This window comes from Cornus florida, unplaced genomic scaffold (genome assembly GCF_030987335.1).
Source record: "Cornus florida cultivar Cherokee Brave unplaced genomic scaffold, ASM3098733v1 CherokeeBrave_3.0.0_Hap2_Chr09, whole genome shotgun sequence".
Taxonomy (NCBI): domain Eukaryota; kingdom Viridiplantae; phylum Streptophyta; class Magnoliopsida; order Cornales; family Cornaceae; genus Cornus; species Cornus florida.
Window position 1 is genome coordinate 39,757,116 of NW_026775579.1, and position 17,976 is coordinate 39,775,091.

General features: G+C 40.7%; 2 protein-coding genes across 3 annotated transcripts; one reads left to right on the forward strand and one right to left on the reverse strand.

Annotated features, from left to right (window-relative positions):
• The first annotated feature begins 1,631 nt into the window (after positions 1-1,631).
• LOC132273715 (BTB/POZ domain-containing protein At1g21780) lies at positions 1,632-7,419 on the forward strand. 2 transcript variants are annotated; one of them, XM_059774759.1, is made up of 4 exons: positions 1,632-1,829; positions 1,955-2,100; positions 6,049-6,164; positions 6,534-7,419. In XM_059774759.1, exons 1-4 carry the CDS (start codon positions 1,717-1,719, stop codon positions 7,170-7,172), a joined length of 1,014 nt encoding a protein of 337 aa, XP_059630742.1. In that variant the 5' UTR covers positions 1,632-1,716; the 3' UTR covers positions 7,173-7,419. The 2 variants fall into 2 exon arrangements, with proteins under 2 accessions (XP_059630742.1, XP_059630743.1); XM_059774760.1 differs by having other exon boundaries at positions 1,633-1,829; positions 6,567-7,419.
• A 7,574-nt stretch (positions 7,420-14,993) lies between these two features.
• On the reverse strand, positions 14,994-16,238 carry LOC132272516 (uncharacterized). Its single transcript, XM_059773649.1, has 2 exons — positions 15,933-16,238; positions 14,994-15,731 (listed from the first exon to the last, which is right to left on the reverse strand). The coding sequence occupies exons 1-2, from the start codon at positions 16,236-16,238 to the stop codon at positions 14,994-14,996; spliced, it is 1,044 nt and encodes a 347-aa protein (XP_059629632.1).
• Positions 16,239-17,976: the final 1,738 nt, after the last annotated feature.

Sequence of the window (17,976 nt, forward strand, 5' to 3'; positions counted from 1 at the left end):
GTTCTTTGGTAAAAAATTAGACGAGGGGTTTATTGAAAAATGCTACAAGCTGAGGGGGTTTTCGGTACTTTGCCCTAATGAAAAATATGTAAGAAATAAGGGAAAAAATGATAAAAGTTAAAAGAATAATATGAAAAGTTCCATAAATTCGGGAGAAAAAAAGAAGAAGGTGAATGAGTAGTGTAGAGAAAAAATAGGAAAGATAATGATAGAAATCTTTTGAGCCTTCAGAGTATCTCCAGCAATTTGTTAAAATATTATTTTGTATAAAATATACACTGCGATGTGGAAATTTTTTATTTTTTATTTTTATCTTCATTAGTTTGTTAAAATACACTGCCACGTTACTAATGTGGTTATGTATTTTACGTCACTAATGTGGTTGTGTATTTTATACAGCCACATCAACATATTTTTTTTTTCTCCTCGATCTTTCTCATTTCATCAAAGAATCAACCCTATATTAAGTAAGTTTTTTTCTCCTCCATCTTTCTCATTTCATTAAAGAATCAACCTTATATTAAGTAAGTTTATAAAAGTTACGTGGGTTCTCGTATAACACGTAATTGGTTGTTACCGGGGGATATATTTTTACACAAAAGATATAAAATAATATTTGGAGCTAAAAATAAATAGGTATGACATGTAATTGATTGTTATTGGGGGATATATTTTTACACCAAATATATAAAACAACATTTGGAGTTAAAAATAAATAATTCAAAAATTTGGTGTAAATCTATCAAGACATATCACATTTACACAAATATATATATATATATTACACAACGGTTAGAGAAGCTCTTATTAAATCTCTATTGGTTAGGGTCAATAATAGATAGAAAAATATAATTCAACAAAATTTTGAGAGGTTATAATATAAGGAGATAAATTTTTTTTTGAAGACTTTCTATTATTTGAGTCTAATAATAAGAAGGAAATAAAAAATTTAGGAAAGTTATAATATAAACAAATAAAAAATTTTGGAAGTTATAGTATATGGAAATAAAAAAAATTTGAGGCCCTTCTATCAGCGAGAGTCTAACAATAAAAGAAATAAAATTTTAGAAAAATTAAAATATAAAGAAATAAAAAATTTAAAGTCTTGTTCATTGTGTGTGTGTATATATATATATATATATTTGTGTAAATTTGATGTATCATGGTAGGTTTATATAAAAATTTTGAAATATGTTAACGTGGTTGTGTCAAAAAATTATATAAAATATACATAGTAATTTTATAATATATTTTAATTAATAATAAAAAAAATTTACACATCATGATAATGTATAATTTATACAAAATAATATTTTAACGTATCCTTTACTCAGCGAGAATCGTTTATATAGTACCATCTACCTGTAAAAAACACAAAACCACCACCCGCCCATCGCGACCAAACTGCTGTTGCAGTCAACTAATCTCTATAGGCCACCTGTAAATAATGGGGATGTCCTTGTGGCAATTCACCGCAGCACACGAAAACATTACGACCTCTTTACCATTTAAAACCGGATAAAAATTAGCGCTGAGTAGATATTATGACATGTCATTACTATAACACCCATTTGGGGCATTTATGTAATTCGACATTTTATCCTTTTCATTTACTTCTTTTTGAAGAAGAAAGCGTCAAAAAGCTTGAAACTGTGACAAGTCCATCATCTCTCTAGAGACGAACGAATTATTGCAGAGTTAGAGAGAGAAAGAGAGATGGCCGATTCAAAGGTGGAGACCATCTCCAGACTAGCTCAATGGAGGATAGAGAACTTCGGCCCTTGCACTTACAAAAAGTCCGATCCTTTCAAAGTCGGAATTTGGAACTGGTAATTTTTTTCTATCCCTCCTTCTCTATCTAATCTATATATACAGATATGCATACAGGTTCGGTTTAGTTTGGTAGATTATTGTGTACATGATGTATATATTGTTTGAATTGATTGGAGTTCAGGCACTTAACAATCGAGAAGAATAGGTATTTGTACATTCGTCTCTTTCCCGAACCCTCTCGAGCTTCGAAAGAGCAGCCTCCGATCGCTAGATTTGTTCTCCGAGTCTCTACGACCGGCGCTAACCGCAGACCTTATATCTCCCCAAGTATGTGTGTATATATATGTGTATGTATGTATATATAATTATTCTTGTTAATACTTATTTATTGTTAAATTTGTACTATAATTTCTCTATCTCCCTTGATATCTTTACTATCATATTTTTTATTTTTATTTTTATTTTTTCATCAATTTTCATTTTTTCTCCATTTGTCACTTATGAGCTTTATGAGTTTGGGTTTTCTTCTATTATGTGAAATGGCAATTGTTATATGCAAGCGGGTTAAAATTTTGAGAAGGATTGGGATTGGTGATCTCTTGAAGTAGAAATTATGGATTATAACGGTAAGAAATGAAATATGCTGTATAAGAGCAAATGAAGCGAATCGAATTCTATATACATGATGCTTGATGTGTATCTGAATTTCCCTTTTTGACTATTTCTCTGTAAAGGTAAGACCTAATATTTAATGACACATACGAAAGGGGGAAGTTGAGAGTTCGATTCCCACTCTGGACATATTTTGGGTAATGGGTGTGTGTTTGCTTTAACTTCCCAAAAAAAAAAAAAAATAGAAGTAAAGATTGGGCAAAGGAGGAGCACGAGATGGGTGAAAATGAATGACTTACAGAGCATGATTGATAATTACCCTGTAGATTGAAACCTATAAGCATAACTTCTGTTTCAGTTATTGAAAATATATTTTCCGACTGGAAATTCACGTTTCATTTTCTGTTAAGCAAGTCGGTCTCTGGCAACCTAGTCGCAGGTGCCATTTGTTTTATTGCAAGTTTTTTCAAGTTGAAATCTTTATTATTACTATTCATTTTTTGTGTTAGTTGGACAGTTAATCTACTGATTTGTTAATTTTGGTGAAAGTTTCTGAAGAAATGGGTTGGAACAAAAAATCTGATATGAGATTGTCCCACAATAGTAATGAAATTTCCTACCCCTGGTTTAGCTTTCATCAAGCTGTAATGTGCTGAGTCATGAGCTGCCGTGTTGCAGCCTTTGTTGACATGGGGGAATTCTGAAACACACTTTTCTTGCCATTTTATTTGCATCAACCATCATTCTACTTAGACTGAGTCACTTGATGTTTCATTGTGGAGACTTTGAATCACCAACAATGTTCCACCTTCCATCTTAAACTCCTTCAAACCAATGTCCAAAGCAAAATAAAGACTTTCTAGCTGCTCTTAGCTATTATTTTTACCCTAGCAATGTACCAAACTTTCCTAATTCAAGCTGTCATCTGTTCTTTCTTCATTTCTATCAATAATGCCAGCTCTGCCTCAAATTTTCCTTCTCTTCAAATCAATTGTCAAAATTAAGGTTCCTTCTGTTATTGAAGAATTATAATAATTTCTTGAACTTCTTACCTAGCAAATACGAGGATAATCTGATATATACCCTCCGTGTTCAGTTGCGTTATTCACGAACACAACTAAAATTTGATCTCTTAGAGCTCCTTGTTGTTTTTGGATTTCCACGCACAAATTTACACGTGCCTCCGAAACACCGAAGATGCTGGTTTTTTTTTTTTCGGTGTGTGTGCGCGGGCACGCTTGTGCCTCATCCTACTAAGATGTGAATTTCTGAACTAACAACTTGACAATGCTGAAAGAAACTAAGAAATAAGCAATACATAGTTCAGGAAGGGATAAATGAAATACCACTTTAACAAACCCACATTGACCGAACCTTTAGAAGAATGATTCAGAAGCTCCTCTTTTTACAGATATATTATATGTGATTACCCTTACCCAAAAAAAAAAGAAAAGAGGAAGCTTCAGTTATAAGCTACACAACCATAGCACATCTTAGTAACAATTTGTAAGCATATGGGGCATCAACCTTCAACACATCTAATCATGCACAATGTCTTTTCCTTGCTAACATTTTTTGTAGAAATGTGGAGCCTGATTGTACTATACACTTTACGACGCGTTTGCAAATTGTTGGAGGGGGGTTGCAGGGGAAGTGCTCCTGTCTGTAAGGTGGGGGTTCGGGGATGCTCCTGACCCGAACTTTTTCTTGGTGTAGTTTGGTATTTTCACACTTGTTATGTAGCCTTAATACTATCCACATATAGTGAAGAACGGTTTTTCTTGTTCTGAACTCTGTGATTCGTTTTGCTGTTCATCATAGTGAAATCTCGGCGGCTCTATGGTGAACCACGTATATCTGTGTTCTTGCTTGTGATCTTTTTTTTTTTTTTTCCTGTTAATTCTCAATTATTTTTACCACTGCAAAGCATTCTTTAATGTGAAAACAACATCATATCTAAAGAATTTCATAGCTACTTTTAAAGTTATTATTATTATTTTTTCATCTTTCCTTCTCGTGGGAAAAATGTTCCTATTATCCAATATTGATTAATGACTACATCTTGTGTCTTCATATTGACGGGTGCCTTTGTTTTGACTCAACTACTTAGTGTTGTCAATTATCTCACCCATAGTTCTTAGTATCAGCCGAGACTCTGCGAATCGGTTGAGTCCAAGCACATTTCTCATTGATTCAAGTATCTCAACCATAGTTCTCTGTATAAGACGAGTCTTTGTAACTCGGCTGATTCCAAGACTGATACTGATATATTAGTGAGAATCGGAATCACACGAGACTCGACTGAGTCTCAGCTGAGTCCCTAGGGAATCAACCGAGTCAACACATCTAATCATGTGCAAGGTCAAGAAAATTTCATGACCTCGATAACCGATTCCATTACGTTATGTTGGATATGGCCCTTAGTCCGATACACCGTGTACGCATTCGCGTAGGCAGTCGTGTCTTCGAACTATGACCTTTCCTTGAAGATGGATTTTCCAAATATATATTTGCAAGTAGTATTGATAAATGTATATAAATGTCTGTCTTGGACTCGCAGCTAATTTTCCTTGCCACATAGCAAGCACAAAGGGGATGTTTTGGTTCTGCAATAACCCTTCCAAAGATTTGCTGCTATTGAAATTGTCTTTTGAAATAATCACATAGTTCGAAGTACTTTTGAGAATGCAAGCCGTTAATTCTTGTCCAAACGAAGGTTTCTTCTCATATTTCCCTTTTGGTTTTTCTACAGGGGAGGGGATGGGAGTCTGATGGGGTGTTCCTAACCATATTTTTCTAACCTATCCTAGCCACATGTTTTCTAGGGACCACAGACTTCTATTTTATAGTTGTTCACCTAGATATTGCATAATATTAGGGTTGAAGATTAATAAAAATTAAAACCTTTTTAGTCTCAAACATATAGCAACCAGGATGTTTCTGTTCGTATTCTCTCAAATATTTGCTTGCATTAATTATGCATGACAACTGTTAATTGATTTTATGCAGGGATCAATTCCATGATCATTCCAAGTCATGATTCTTTAAATTGACAATTATACAGGGTAGATTTAGCATGTAGCATTCACCCTTTGCTCTTTCCTACCTCAAATGTTGATCTGATTTCTAGTGTGTATTTGCCTTGCCCACATTCTATACTAGCAACATTTGAAAAGAAAATTGTGTCACTATGGCACATTTAAGAATACAAATATGTTTTGACCATCTAACAGAATTTATTGACACGTGTACTGTCTACATTGCTGCTAAGTTTGGTGTTCTTATGGTCACTGGTCTGGCCTCTCGCATTTAACTTGCTGAAATTGCACTTCTTTTATATCGCAGATAACCATAAATTTGAAAGATTTTGATCATATATTTACTCAAGCTACTACAGAAATCTGATATTAGTTTCCACACTTTATTATTCTTGTGTGCCCCACTCACCGTCATGGGCATTACCACTTCTCCTGTTTAGCTCTCTCTCTCTCTCTCTCTCTCTCTCTCTCTCTCTCTCTCTCTCTCTCTCGTATGTGCAGTGTGCACATGCTGAAATCGTAAGTTCTTCCCCTAATTTTAATGTAGGCAATATGATAATTCTGTGTGATGCAGTTACAATGAAGTTGTTCAATTCCCTTAACATTTTATTGATTCACACTGCAGTTCATGAAAGACTGCTACGGACCAGCGATGACTTTGTCTGGCCTGTTGATTCCACTTTTCTTGGTCGCTTTGTCATTGACGTTGAGTTTCTGGATTTGAAGATCTGCCCGCTAAATGTGAGCTACTTTAAATATTGTTAGGTGTTTTAAGATTTAGAATGCATGATTATAAATTATTTTTTGCATCTACACGAAATAAGATATGAAATGTTGGTTGGTATTTACTGGGAAAAAAAATTTGTTGGTTGGTGTTTCATTTTTTTAAAGCACCTTGTCCTTCAATGCACTAGAAGCACATGATCAACTAGGGAAAAGAAAAACAGTAATAATAAATAAATAAAAACACACACACATGACCGAGAAAACCCTCATCATTGAGAAGTATCTTTCTTTTGTTTTATTTTTTCTTCAGCCAAATATCATCTAGCAATGAAATAGGATTTAGATTAGCACAATGAAAACACCACTTTTTTTTTTAAATTGCAGATAGTATCTAAAAAACTCAGTTATGATTCACAGGGTGGGGAAGCCAATTCTATATGGCCCACTGATGGTACAATGCAATCTCTAGCAGCTCAAAGCGCTCTCCGATGCCTCGGTCGCATGCTTGATGAGGGTATCCATGCTGATGTCACCATTAACACAGCCGACGGAACACTAAAAGCTCACAAGGCGATTCTTTCCGCAAGTTCCCCCGTGTTCCAGAGCATGTTCCTTCACAACCTCAGGGAGAAGGAGTCCTCTACAATCAACATAGAAGACATGTCAATGGAATCTTGCATGGTCCTTCTAAGTTACTTGTATGGAACCATAAAACAGGATGATTTCTGGAAGCATAGGTTGTCTTTGCTGGGGGCGGCAAACAAGTACGACATTGCTGACCTGAAGGATTCTTGCGAGGAAAGCCTCTTGGAGGACATCAACTCGGGTAATGTCCTCGAGAGGCTGCAGGAGGCCTGGCTTTACCAACTGAGGAGGTTGAAGAAAGGATGCTTGATGTACTTGTTTGATTTCGGCAAGATCTATGATGTCAGAGATGAAATTAGTAACTTTTTCAGGCAAGCAGACAGGGAACTGATGCTGGAGATGTTTCAGGAGGTGCTAGTAGTGTGGAAACCAGCATAATTCGATTTTCTCCGTCGATACTATCAAATGATGGATATATGTGTGTGTGTGTGTGTGTGTGTGTCCATGTGTATTAGTGATGGGTACATACGAGGCTTATGGTTGTACAATGTAGAAACCTGTAGTTTTCGAAAGAAGACATTGAACACCAGCTATGGGTGTACTTTAGTTTGTGAATCTAACACTTTGTTCTGTGTTTAACAATCTAATCAGGGTTTGAGTGCTCTGTATGAATTTGTATTTTGTAGCTTTAAAGTGTGGTGGTTCTGCTTGCAACTATTCAACCTCTCTAATCTGTGTGTGTAAATCAATGGACACATTGGATCTCTTGGCTTTTATTGACCACCTTTGACCCATTGGATGGAGGAGTTTTTCTAAAATAATTATTTTGGATAAATTTTACATAACTCCCATGTACTTGTAAATTTTTTTCTCTAGCCTCTTTTCATTATTATTATTATTATTTTTTAGTCTTTTATTTCTCTATTACATGCTATTTTTCAAAGAAACTATGGACATTTCATTGTATTTTTTTATTCTAATTTTAATTATATGTGAAGATGCAAAGATTCTAATTTTTTCTTTTTACAGAATCTTATTACATTTCCAATAATGAAAAATTCATCCCCTTTTTCATTCTCTTCGCTGCCCTTTTATAGGCAACTATCAGTGCTGCTGGTCTATCTCTTTTGGGCCTTCTTTCCGATGGGTTTGGTCCTCTTCCGTGGATCCTCCAAGCTCGGCCCATTTCGTGGTGCTTTTGTATGGGCCATACTTCAATTGTTCGCCCCAATCCCATGCCAGCGAGTCATAACCGGCCCATACCACTTATTGCATCCTCAACTGCCCCCATAATTACTCCCTATTAATTAGGGGGTAATTATTAGAGGCTGCTGTTCATGACCTGACGGCTCGAGAAGATCGCATGGGAGGATGGACGGTTAAATTTGGGGGTTGGCACTTCGAGATTCAAAAAACTCCTCGCTTTCCTGACTCCTCGGCCCTCGGGCCCACCTTGCCTTTATAAACATCATAGATGTTCCATCGATTCTCTTTACCGTCTCCATCTCACTTTTTTGTTGCTCGAATCTTCTCGGGCGATTTCTTACAAAAGCTCCTCTTTCCAGCGACCTTGTAGTACTCTTTGATGTTCTCACTCTCTGAGGTTAGTTTCATTTGCCTTTTTCTTTCGGAAGACCTCTTTTTCTTCCTTAAAATCCTCATTCACTCTCACCATGACTGTAGATCTAGATGTTCTTCGCATGAGACTTCACCTACCTGACGATATACAAATTAGAAATTGCCCTAGAGAAGTGAATATTAGAACCGGTGCTGGCCTTCTTCCCGGCGAGGTTCTGTTTTCACACCTTCATCTTAACCTCCTTAAGTTCCCTTTGCATCCCTTGTTTTGCTACGTTTTTAATAAACTGAAACTTTCCCCTTTGCAAGTAAACCCAAATTTCCTTATGATTTTATCTGTTATGCTGCTTCTGATCCGTGACAGAGGTCTAGATCTGGACCTCGTAGATCTTCTCCTCTGTTACAAGGTTAGCAAAATCAAAACTGATGAACCGTTTTACCACTTCTACCCCATTGAGAAAGGTCCATCTGCACAGATAAGATCAAATCCGAGAAGGGTTGGAGGAAAAATATAATTGGGGTTAGGGGAGCCTGGTTTTCTCCAGCTGTAGAGGATTTCCCTATCCCGAGCGCTTTTGGAGAGTGCTCTGTCTCTTCTTATAAAAAATACAAAACCCATAAGAGCGACTGTCCTTGCGAGATTTGCATTCCTCGTTTTTGTACTTCCTTGTGCCGTTCCTTAGGCATTCCTTGTGATGATTTGAGCTACAGTGTGTGCAGGGATAGGGATAACTACCTGAAGCAGTACGTTCTGACTGACATTCCCTCCTGCTCGGACCTCCTCACTTCAGACAACCTCCTTGCTCTCTCAGCCCTCGGCAAGACAATGAGTCAACTCCAGATCCCTTCCTTTGGCAGGAGGAAAACTGCCCCCAGGCTCATTGTTGCCCCTACAACAACTTCTTCTCCAGCTTCAGTATCTTCCTTCGCCACCATTTCTGATAGCACTCCTTCCACTGATCCGATCGTGACTGCTATTGACCCGATCTCCAACACAGCGACCGCTAGTCCGAATGTGACTCCCTCTGTCAGCAACCTTCCCAGCTCTACTACTGCTTTCGCAGGGAAAAGACAAGAGGAAAAAGGCATCAGCCTGATAGTGCCCTCAGCGTCGATGACGTTCTTTTGTCACAGAGGGTTAGGCCTTCTGGGCCAAATGTGTCCGTGCAACCTCTAGCTAAGCCTCCTCAAACTAGGCCCCCTACCCCTTCTGGGCATGCCTCTGCCTCAGGAACGGCACCATGGAACCCTCGCTTCATTCGAACAGACGGATCGTCTGTAAAACCGAACGAGACCATGTTCAAGGATGGTCAGACGCCTCTGGCATACTACAGGAGCATGTGGACTCCTAAGGACATTGAGGTAGCCAAGGGTCTGTCTCAGAAGGAAGTGTTCAGCCGATTTCCCTTATCTGCCATGGAGGTAACTTCTGCCTCTTAGTCAATGAATCTTTATACAGTCTTTACACTTGATTTCTTCTAACCATCTGCTCGGCTTAACCAGTTGTCATGTTTATCTCTATAGACCCTGTACGGGATGATGGCTATGCAAAAACAGGTTGAGCTTGTGAACGCCAAGGTTCGCACGCTCTCTGACAGCCTTGATGTAGTAAACAAGGAGAACGATGATTTGGCTGCTCAGAAGACCGGGTTGATGGTTCAGCTTAGCAAAGTTGAAAAGGAGAGGGACTCCCTGAGGAAGGAGACGGACTCTCTTCAGGATGAGAGGAATGCATTGCAGCTCGAGAAGAGCGTCTGGCATACCGAGAGAGAATCCCTTAAGGCTGAAAAGGAAGAACTGCTACGCTTTCTGAGTGATGAGCAATCTGCTCGGATGGCCTTTGAGAAAAGGGCTTTGGACGAGCGCAATGCTTTACTCGACACCATTAGTAGGGTAAATGGTGGTATGTTAGCTCTGCATGCTCGGTTTTTCAGAGTTGGGGCCCTCAGATATGCTTAGGGGTTCCGAGAGGGTTATGCCGATCGTATTCCGGGTGAGGGTCAGACTGGTTCTACCCCTGATGAGGTTGACAGGGAGCTGGAGGTTGATCTTCCGGGTATTTATGCCGATCCAGACTCCACCCCTGCTGAGGGCATATTTGATGAGTGCCAAGAGATTGCCTCTTCCTGGATCACTCCTACTCCTTCTACCGCTTTGACTTTGGACGTTCTTCCTCTGTCCACCGTGACTCCATTTGTTGTTGCTGCTGAAGATAACCCTAGGCGAGATGATTCTTTCAACGCTATTGAGGATAGGACTCAGCAGAATGATACTGTCATTCAGCTCGACTCTCCTCCCCGTGAGGATGGTGACGCTAACAATGATGAAGAGGCCGTTCAGCACCATCAAGAAGCTGAATGGGCAAACGCTTCTAGTTAGACCCTTTTTGATGTATTGACCTTCCTTCTTTTGTATTTTTGCCATCTGTATACCTCATCATTTTTTGTAACTCTTAATTTTCATTATTAATGAAATGGCTGACTTTTAATCGAACTCTTACCATAAATCACTTGATTTAATGATTCAATGTTATCTGATCTGGTTCTTCCCTGTATGTCAGTGGCTGGCTTTTAGCTAGTGTGTCACAGCAAAAGTTTTTTGTGCAAGTTTCTGGCGTTCGACTCATGGTGCCAATGGCCACTTACTTTGCTGAGTGGTTGGCGCTAGGCTAGAATGCCACTTTCTACTTTCATTTTATTTTTTGGCAAATTTTTGGCGTTCAGCTCGTAGCGCCAGCTACCACTTAGTTTGCTGTGTGGTTCGCGCTCGGCTAGAATGCCACTTGCCACTTTCACTCTTTTATTTTTTGGCAAGTTTTTGGCATTCGGCTCATAGTGCCAGCTGCCACTTACTTTGCTGAGTGGTTGGTGCTCGGCTAGAATGCCACTTGCCACTTTCACTCTTTTATTTTTTTGCAAGTTTTTGGCGTTCGGCTCATAGTGCCAGCTGCCACTTACTTTGCTGAGTGGTTGGCGCTCGGCTAGAATGCCACTTGCCACTTTCCACTTTCACTCTTTTATTTATTTATTTTTGGCAAGTTTTTGGCGTTCGGCTCATAGTGCCAGCTGCCACTTACTTTGCTGAGTGGTTGGCACTTGGCTAGAATGCCACTTACTACTTTCACTCTTTTTATTTTTTGGCAAGTTTTTGGCATTCGGCTCATAGTGCCAGCTGCCACTTACTTTGCTGAGTGGTTGGCGCTAGGTTAGAATGCCACTTGCCACTTTCACTCTTTTATTTTTTGGCAAGTTTTTGGCATTCGGCTCATAGTATCACCTACCACTTACTTTGCTGATTTTTACACATTCAATTTTTTTCATAAGAAGATATCTCTTTATAGATTTCAAAATTTCATTCATTCGTGCGTACACAATTTAAGAATGATCAATGATAAAATTGGAACTTGATTTTCTATTGATAATACCTTTTAAGAGACGTAACATTCCATGGCTTGTTGATTAGCCTTCCGGCCATGGTTTCTAAAGTGTAGGCTCCCTTCCCTAAGACTTCTGCAACTCTATATGGGCCTTCCTAAGGTGCCACCATTTTCTTAACCATTCCTACCTTATTCTTCAGAACCAGATCACCTTGTGCGAACTCTCTGTGCTTTACCTTTTTGTTATGGCTATTCATAAGTGTCTGTTGGTAGGATGCAAGCCTTACTGCCACTGCATCTCTTTTTTCTTCCAACATATTGAGGTTAAACCTCAACATACTGTCGTTATGCTCTCGGTTCCATGACAAGCTTCGGACAGTCGGAACCAAGTGTTCGACCGGTATAACTGCCTCGGTACCATATGCCATGGCGAATGGGCTTTCTCTGGTAGATCGCCTTGGGTTCGTTCTATAAGCCCATAGGACGTTCGGCAGTTCATCTAACCATTTTCCTTTATTCTCTTCAAGCTTCTTCTTGATACAAGCAAAGATTGTTCTATTTGCAATTTCTGCCTGTCCATTGGCCTGGGGGTGACTTACTGCCGCCAGCTTTTGATTAATTCCATATTCCTCCAACAACTCTCTTACTTGCTTGCTGTCAAGGTTGGTCCTATTATCCATGACGATTGACCTCGGAACACCAAACCGGCAAATAATACTACTCCAAATGAACCATCTCACATGAGTTTGAGTTACGCTCGGGTACGGCTTTGCTTCCACCCACTTAGTAAAGTAATCTGTAGCCAGCAGCATATACTTGTTCTGAGCTCTTGTAGTTGGCAGAGGACCAACCACATCCATCCCCCATTATGCGAAAGGCCATGGTGTGGCCATTACGTGCAAGTCCTCAGGTGGTTAGTGGATCAGTGGTTCGAACCTTTGGCACTTATCGCACCTTCTGGATAATTCTTTCGCATCTCGCGACATATTCGGCCAGAAGTACCCTTGTGTCATTACTTTATGCGTTAAAAACCTTCCTCCTGAATGGTTTCCACATACACCCTCATGAATAGCTCGTAGTATCTGCCGAGCCTCTGTGGGGGTGACGCACTTTAAGTATGGCCCGAAAAAAGATCTTCTGTACAACTGGTTATGCACTATGGCGTACTTTGCAGCATTCGATTTGATTTTCCTAGCCTCATTTCTTTGCTCAGGTAGAGTACCATCCAGGATGTAAGTTATGATCGGATCAATCCAACTTGGCTCATATGGAATAACATTCACTTGCCAAGGATCTGAGCCAGAAGGTTCTTCAAAAATAGATGACTGGTTTAATATTTCTACTGGAACCACCCTTGCCAACGTTTCTCCAGAACCCGAGGCACTACATGCTAACCGATCGGCATCCTCATTATGCTCTCTCGGAATTTGAATGAATTCAATTTTTTCAAAGTTTTTGGCCTCCCGCATAACAGCAGAATGATATGCTTCCATCGTTTCATCTTTGGTTTCATACTCACCATGCACCTGCTGAACAATTAATTGCGAGTCACTAAAAACAGTCAAATTTCTGACCTTCAGCTCCTTGGCAAGCTTAAGTCCTGCCAGCAGTGCTTCATACTCCGTTTCATTGTTGGTGGCTCTGAATTCAAGCCGGAGCGCTTGACTTAAGGACGTACCTTTTGGCATCTGCAGTTTGATCCCAATGCCTGCACCCATTTGATTTGAGGATCCATCGACAAAGAGTTTCCATAAGCAACCACGAAGGTCTTCCTCCATGTCCTCTGAATCACATTCTAGTAAAAAATTCGCCACCGCTTGCCCTTTGACTGCCGTTCTGGGTTCGTATGTGATATCAAATGAGCTTAACTCTATGGCCCACTTCGTCATCCTTCCTGAGAGGTTTGGTTTGTGCAGGATTATTCTGATAGGGAAAGTGGTTAGAACGATGATGGGATGGGATTCAAAATAATGCCCGAGCTTTCGTTTCGCATGCACTAGCGAGAGTATCACCCGCTTCGCCTTTGAATAACGTCGTTCGGCCTCAGTCATTGTCTTGCTAACATAGAACACTGGATATTGCTTCCCCTCTGCACAGCGGATTAAAACACCACTTGTCGCAATGCTGGATACTTCGAGATATAAAAATAGCTTTTCGCCTGGTTCTGGAGCTGACAGGACCGGAAGGTTCTGCATATACTCTTTCAAAGCAGTTAATGCTAGGCGCTGTTCATCCCCCCAAACTTGCCTGCCATGGCTTCATATTGTGTCAAAAAATGGTTTGCAGTGATCTGACAATTTGGAAATGAACCAGCTCAGTGCAGCGATCCGTCCCGTAAGTATTTGCACTTCTTTGACTGTCGTCGGCTTGACATTCTTAGTCAGAGCTTCTGCTTGGGCAGGGCTTGCCTCTATGCCTCTATGATTAACCACGTGCCCCAGGAATTGGCTAGAACTTACACTGAATGAGCACTTGGTTGGATTGAGCTTCATTCCATATTGTCTCAACACATCAAATACGTCTCGTAGATGTTTCAGATGGTCAAATTTCTTCTTACTTTTTACCACCATGTCATCAATGTAATCTTCCACGGTCGTCCCTATTTGGCCCTTGAAAATTTTGCTAATAAGTCTTTGGTAAGTTGCTCCGGCGTTCTTCTGTCCGAATGGCATGACTTTGTAGCAATACGTCCCGCGTTCGGTAACGAAAGAAGTTTTCTCTTCATCAGCAGAATCCATGGGGATTTGATTGTAACCCGAATAAGCATTTAAAAAGGTTAAACGCTCATACCCAGTAGTAGCATCCACCATTTGATCAATTTTCGGCAGCGGAAAACTATCCTTCGGACAGGCTTTGTTCAGATTGGTGAAATCAATGCACACTCGCCATTTCCCATTCTTCTTCTGCACCACGACAACATTTGACAACCAGTCAGGATAGTACACTTCTCTTACAAATCCCGCATCAAGCAGCCTGTCAACCTTCTCGGCAATGATCCGGTTGCGCTCGGGAGCAAACCGTCACTGCTTCTGCTTTACAGGTCTTGCATTGGGATTAACGTTCAAGGAGTGACAAGATACAAAAGGATGGATCCCAGGCATGTCTAAGTGACTCCATGCAAATATATCGGTGTTTTGAGACAAGAAATTAACTAACTCCAGTTTTTCCTCCTCGGCGAGTCGTTCCCCCACTCTGGTTGTTCGTTCTGGCCGGAACTGATCGATCTGCACATCAACCAGGGGTTCTTCGGTCAAGTCCATTGGCTCCTCCTCCCCACTCTGCTTGGAGGGAGGCTCCTGTAATTGCTATCTCGGACTTGCTGAACAGATGGGAGCTTTCCATTTTCCAGCATACTTTAGCGTTATTGAATAACATTCCTTAACTGCAACCTGGTCCCCATGATTGTCAATCACCTTGGTTCCGTCTGGCCCCAGGCATCTCATTACTTGATACAGAGTAGAAGGAACACCTTGAACTCTGTCGATCCACCCTCTGCCCATCAGAAGGTTGTAAGAGGGATGAATCTCGACAACCACAAAGGTCTCCATCAGAACCCTCTTTGCAGCGTGTATTGCTACCTCCACTGTTCCGATGGGCTCCACTCGTTTTCCATCAAACCCTAGCAAATGATTTTTAGTGGATTTGAGCCGGTCCGGCTGGATCTCGAGTCGATCAAATGTGTCCCTCGGCATGACGTTTGCACTACTTCCAGGATCAACTAGAACTCTGTGTACCAAACATTCAGCTACCGTCAAACTAACAACCAACGGGTCCTCATGAGGGATCTGAACACGCAATAAATCTGTTCTGTCAAACTTTATCTGTGTTGATGCACTCTGTTGGTGCAGAGAATTTACACTGCCTATCCTCATCTTCATCCGTGCCTGGCAAAGACATGCTCGAAGCAGTTCATCGGACTCCTCAGTAGGTTTAGGCCGGCCGTGAATTGCATTGATTATTCGAACTGGTTGCGTATTGTGAGAGTTCGACTTCTGACTCCTCTTCACGTGCTCCATCGGTCGGTTCTGTTCCACCGCCGGACCCTGAATATAACTTGCGAACTCCCCTCTGGCTATCAGCATCTCTACTTGTCTCCTTAAGTTCCTGCATTCATTAGTCTGATGGCCAAAGTTAGAATGAAATGCACAATGCTTAGACTGATCCCTCTGTTCGAGGGGTTGTCTGATTGGTAAAGGAGATCGGAACTTATCTTTATTTTCTTGGTACAGCCTTGCTAAGGTAACTTTCAATGGAGTAACTAACTCTTCCTCCCTGGGTCTCTTCTCAGATTTCCACGAGGGCTGACGCTGTAGCTGAACCTGCTTTTGTCTGATCTTTGCTTTGGTTTTTTCCTCTGTTGATATGACGGATGTCTTTCGAGCGTTAGCCACTTCTTCTTCCTCCAAGCACACAAATCCATCAGCTCTTTCATTAAGTTCATCCATAATCTTCGGCGTATTTACTACCAAACTTGTGTGGAATGGAGTGCCACGAGTCATGGCCAGTATAAATGCTTGAACCGCCGTAGAAGGGTGACACTCAATCACCATACTCTTAGTAAGGTTAAACCTGGTCAGGAAAGCTTAGAGACGCTCATCCTCATGCTGCTTCATTGTGAATAGGCTCGAAATGTCCTTCACTGGACGCTTATTTCCATAATATTGGCTTATGAACCGATCACACAAGCTTCGGAAACTATCCACTGAGCCCCTTGACAGGTTCTTGAACCAATTGAGCCCTGGTCCAGCTAGACTCGTAGGAAAGCACTTGTACATCAAAGAGTCATTCTCAGTGTTCAGAGCCATTTTCAACTGGATGTGATACACATGATCGATCGGATCGGTCGTTCTGTCGAACAGAATGAAAACGGGCATGGAAAATTTCCTCGGACTCGGAGCATTCAGAATCTCGTCTGTGAACGGTGCATCAACCGTTCGAGCTGCTGAACGGAGCGCTTCATTTTCCCTCTGGAACCCTGCGGTTGCTCTCTGGTCTATAGATCTCCTCTCTGAGCAGCGATAGTCGAACGTCGCCATGGAAGGCCGATAAGTCGGATTGAATGATCTGTCCTCAACAAACTCTCTGTGCCATGGAGGCATAGCTTTGTGACGATCAAACTCCATTGCTTCACCTCGGCTGAGCGTTTCTTGATGTGGATCAAAAGTCATGGCTTCGTTTCACCTGATCTGCTCACACCGTGGATCCACGTGAGTTGATCCTTCACGATCATCAATACGATGAGGATTTGGTGGCAAATTGATAAGCGCTGAATATTGTATATTCAAGCGCCCTAAATTACATTAACAAAGTCCAGTTATTAATTATTTTATGTAGATTAACTCCATTTGCATGTTTTTATGCATTTTCAGGTTGAAGTGCAAAAAGGAAGCAAAAAATGAGGCCTTGTGGAATTTTGAACAAAAAGGATGCCATTTCTGATTTTCTGGCAGCGGTGATCCTGACTTTTGTCGCCATTTTTTGACCTAGCAAACTCAAGAACTAGACTTCCATCATAACATGAAAGATTTAGATCTCTGAATCAGCTTTCCAAATCTTCAATTGGTTCATCATTCGGAGTTCGGAGCAGAGAGTTATGATCTTCACAACAGAGGTGCGCAGAACTGCCTAGCAGCACTGATGTACTGCCTTTCTCCCCATTTTCGACCAACCAGACTTGAGAATTGGGTCTTCATCAAAACATGAAGTTTTTAAAACACTGAATCAGCTCTCCAAATCTTCAAACAGATCGTCATTCGGAGTTCGGGGCACAAAGTTATAGCAGTTTTCCCAAAATAGGTCAGCGCTAAGCAAGAGGAGCATGTTGCACATTGCACTAAGTTAGAGTGCTCGAGATCACCAAGCGTGTGCTCGAAAATCAGGCAGAATGCCCTTTGGAAATGGCTCATTTCAGCCCACTTGCACATTGGTTTCCTCAATGCCATCTTCCTTCTTTATGAAGTGGTTGGAGGTGTTCCTTGGAGGAGAGAGGGTATTGTTGGAGCATAAAAGGCTACCCAAAGGCCACATATATCATTAAGCTTCATCTTTAGCAAGATAGAGGAGAGAGAAGAGAGCAAGGAGAAGGGTGTTCTTGAGTGCTACAGTAGGAGCTCGAAAATGGAGATGAGGATGATGCTTCTTCCTTCTTCTAGCTCACCAATGGGCAACTAAACCTCATCTAGGGAGGTGATGAAACCCCTCCCTTGTAAGCATGTGTTAGTATAGTTTATTTTTGGGGATTACAATGTATTTTTGATAGTCTTTCCATGGTCAAGAGCCTCATTTTTG

Excerpts from the sequence above, each read along its gene's own strand:
- LOC132273715 (XM_059774759.1), top strand. The coding sequence starts at position 1,717 with ATGGCCGATTCAAAGGTGGAGACCATCTCCAGACTAGCTCAATGGAGG. Across the intron at positions 1,830-1,954 it reads AAAGTCGGAATTTGGAACTG|GCACTTAACAATCGAGAAGA; the intron begins GTAATTTTTTTC and ends ATTGGAGTTCAG. Across the intron at positions 6,165-6,533 it reads TGAAGATCTGCCCGCTAAAT|ATAGTATCTAAAAAACTCAG; the intron begins GTGAGCTACTTT and ends TTTAAATTGCAG.
- LOC132272516 (XM_059773649.1), bottom strand. The coding sequence starts at position 16,238 with ATGGTGATTGAGTGTCACCCTTCTACGGCGGTTCAAGCATTTATACTG. Across the intron at positions 15,732-15,932 it reads AGTTAGTTACTCCATTGAAA|GGTCCGGCGGTGGAACAGAA; the intron begins GTTACCTTAGCA and ends AGTTATATTCAG.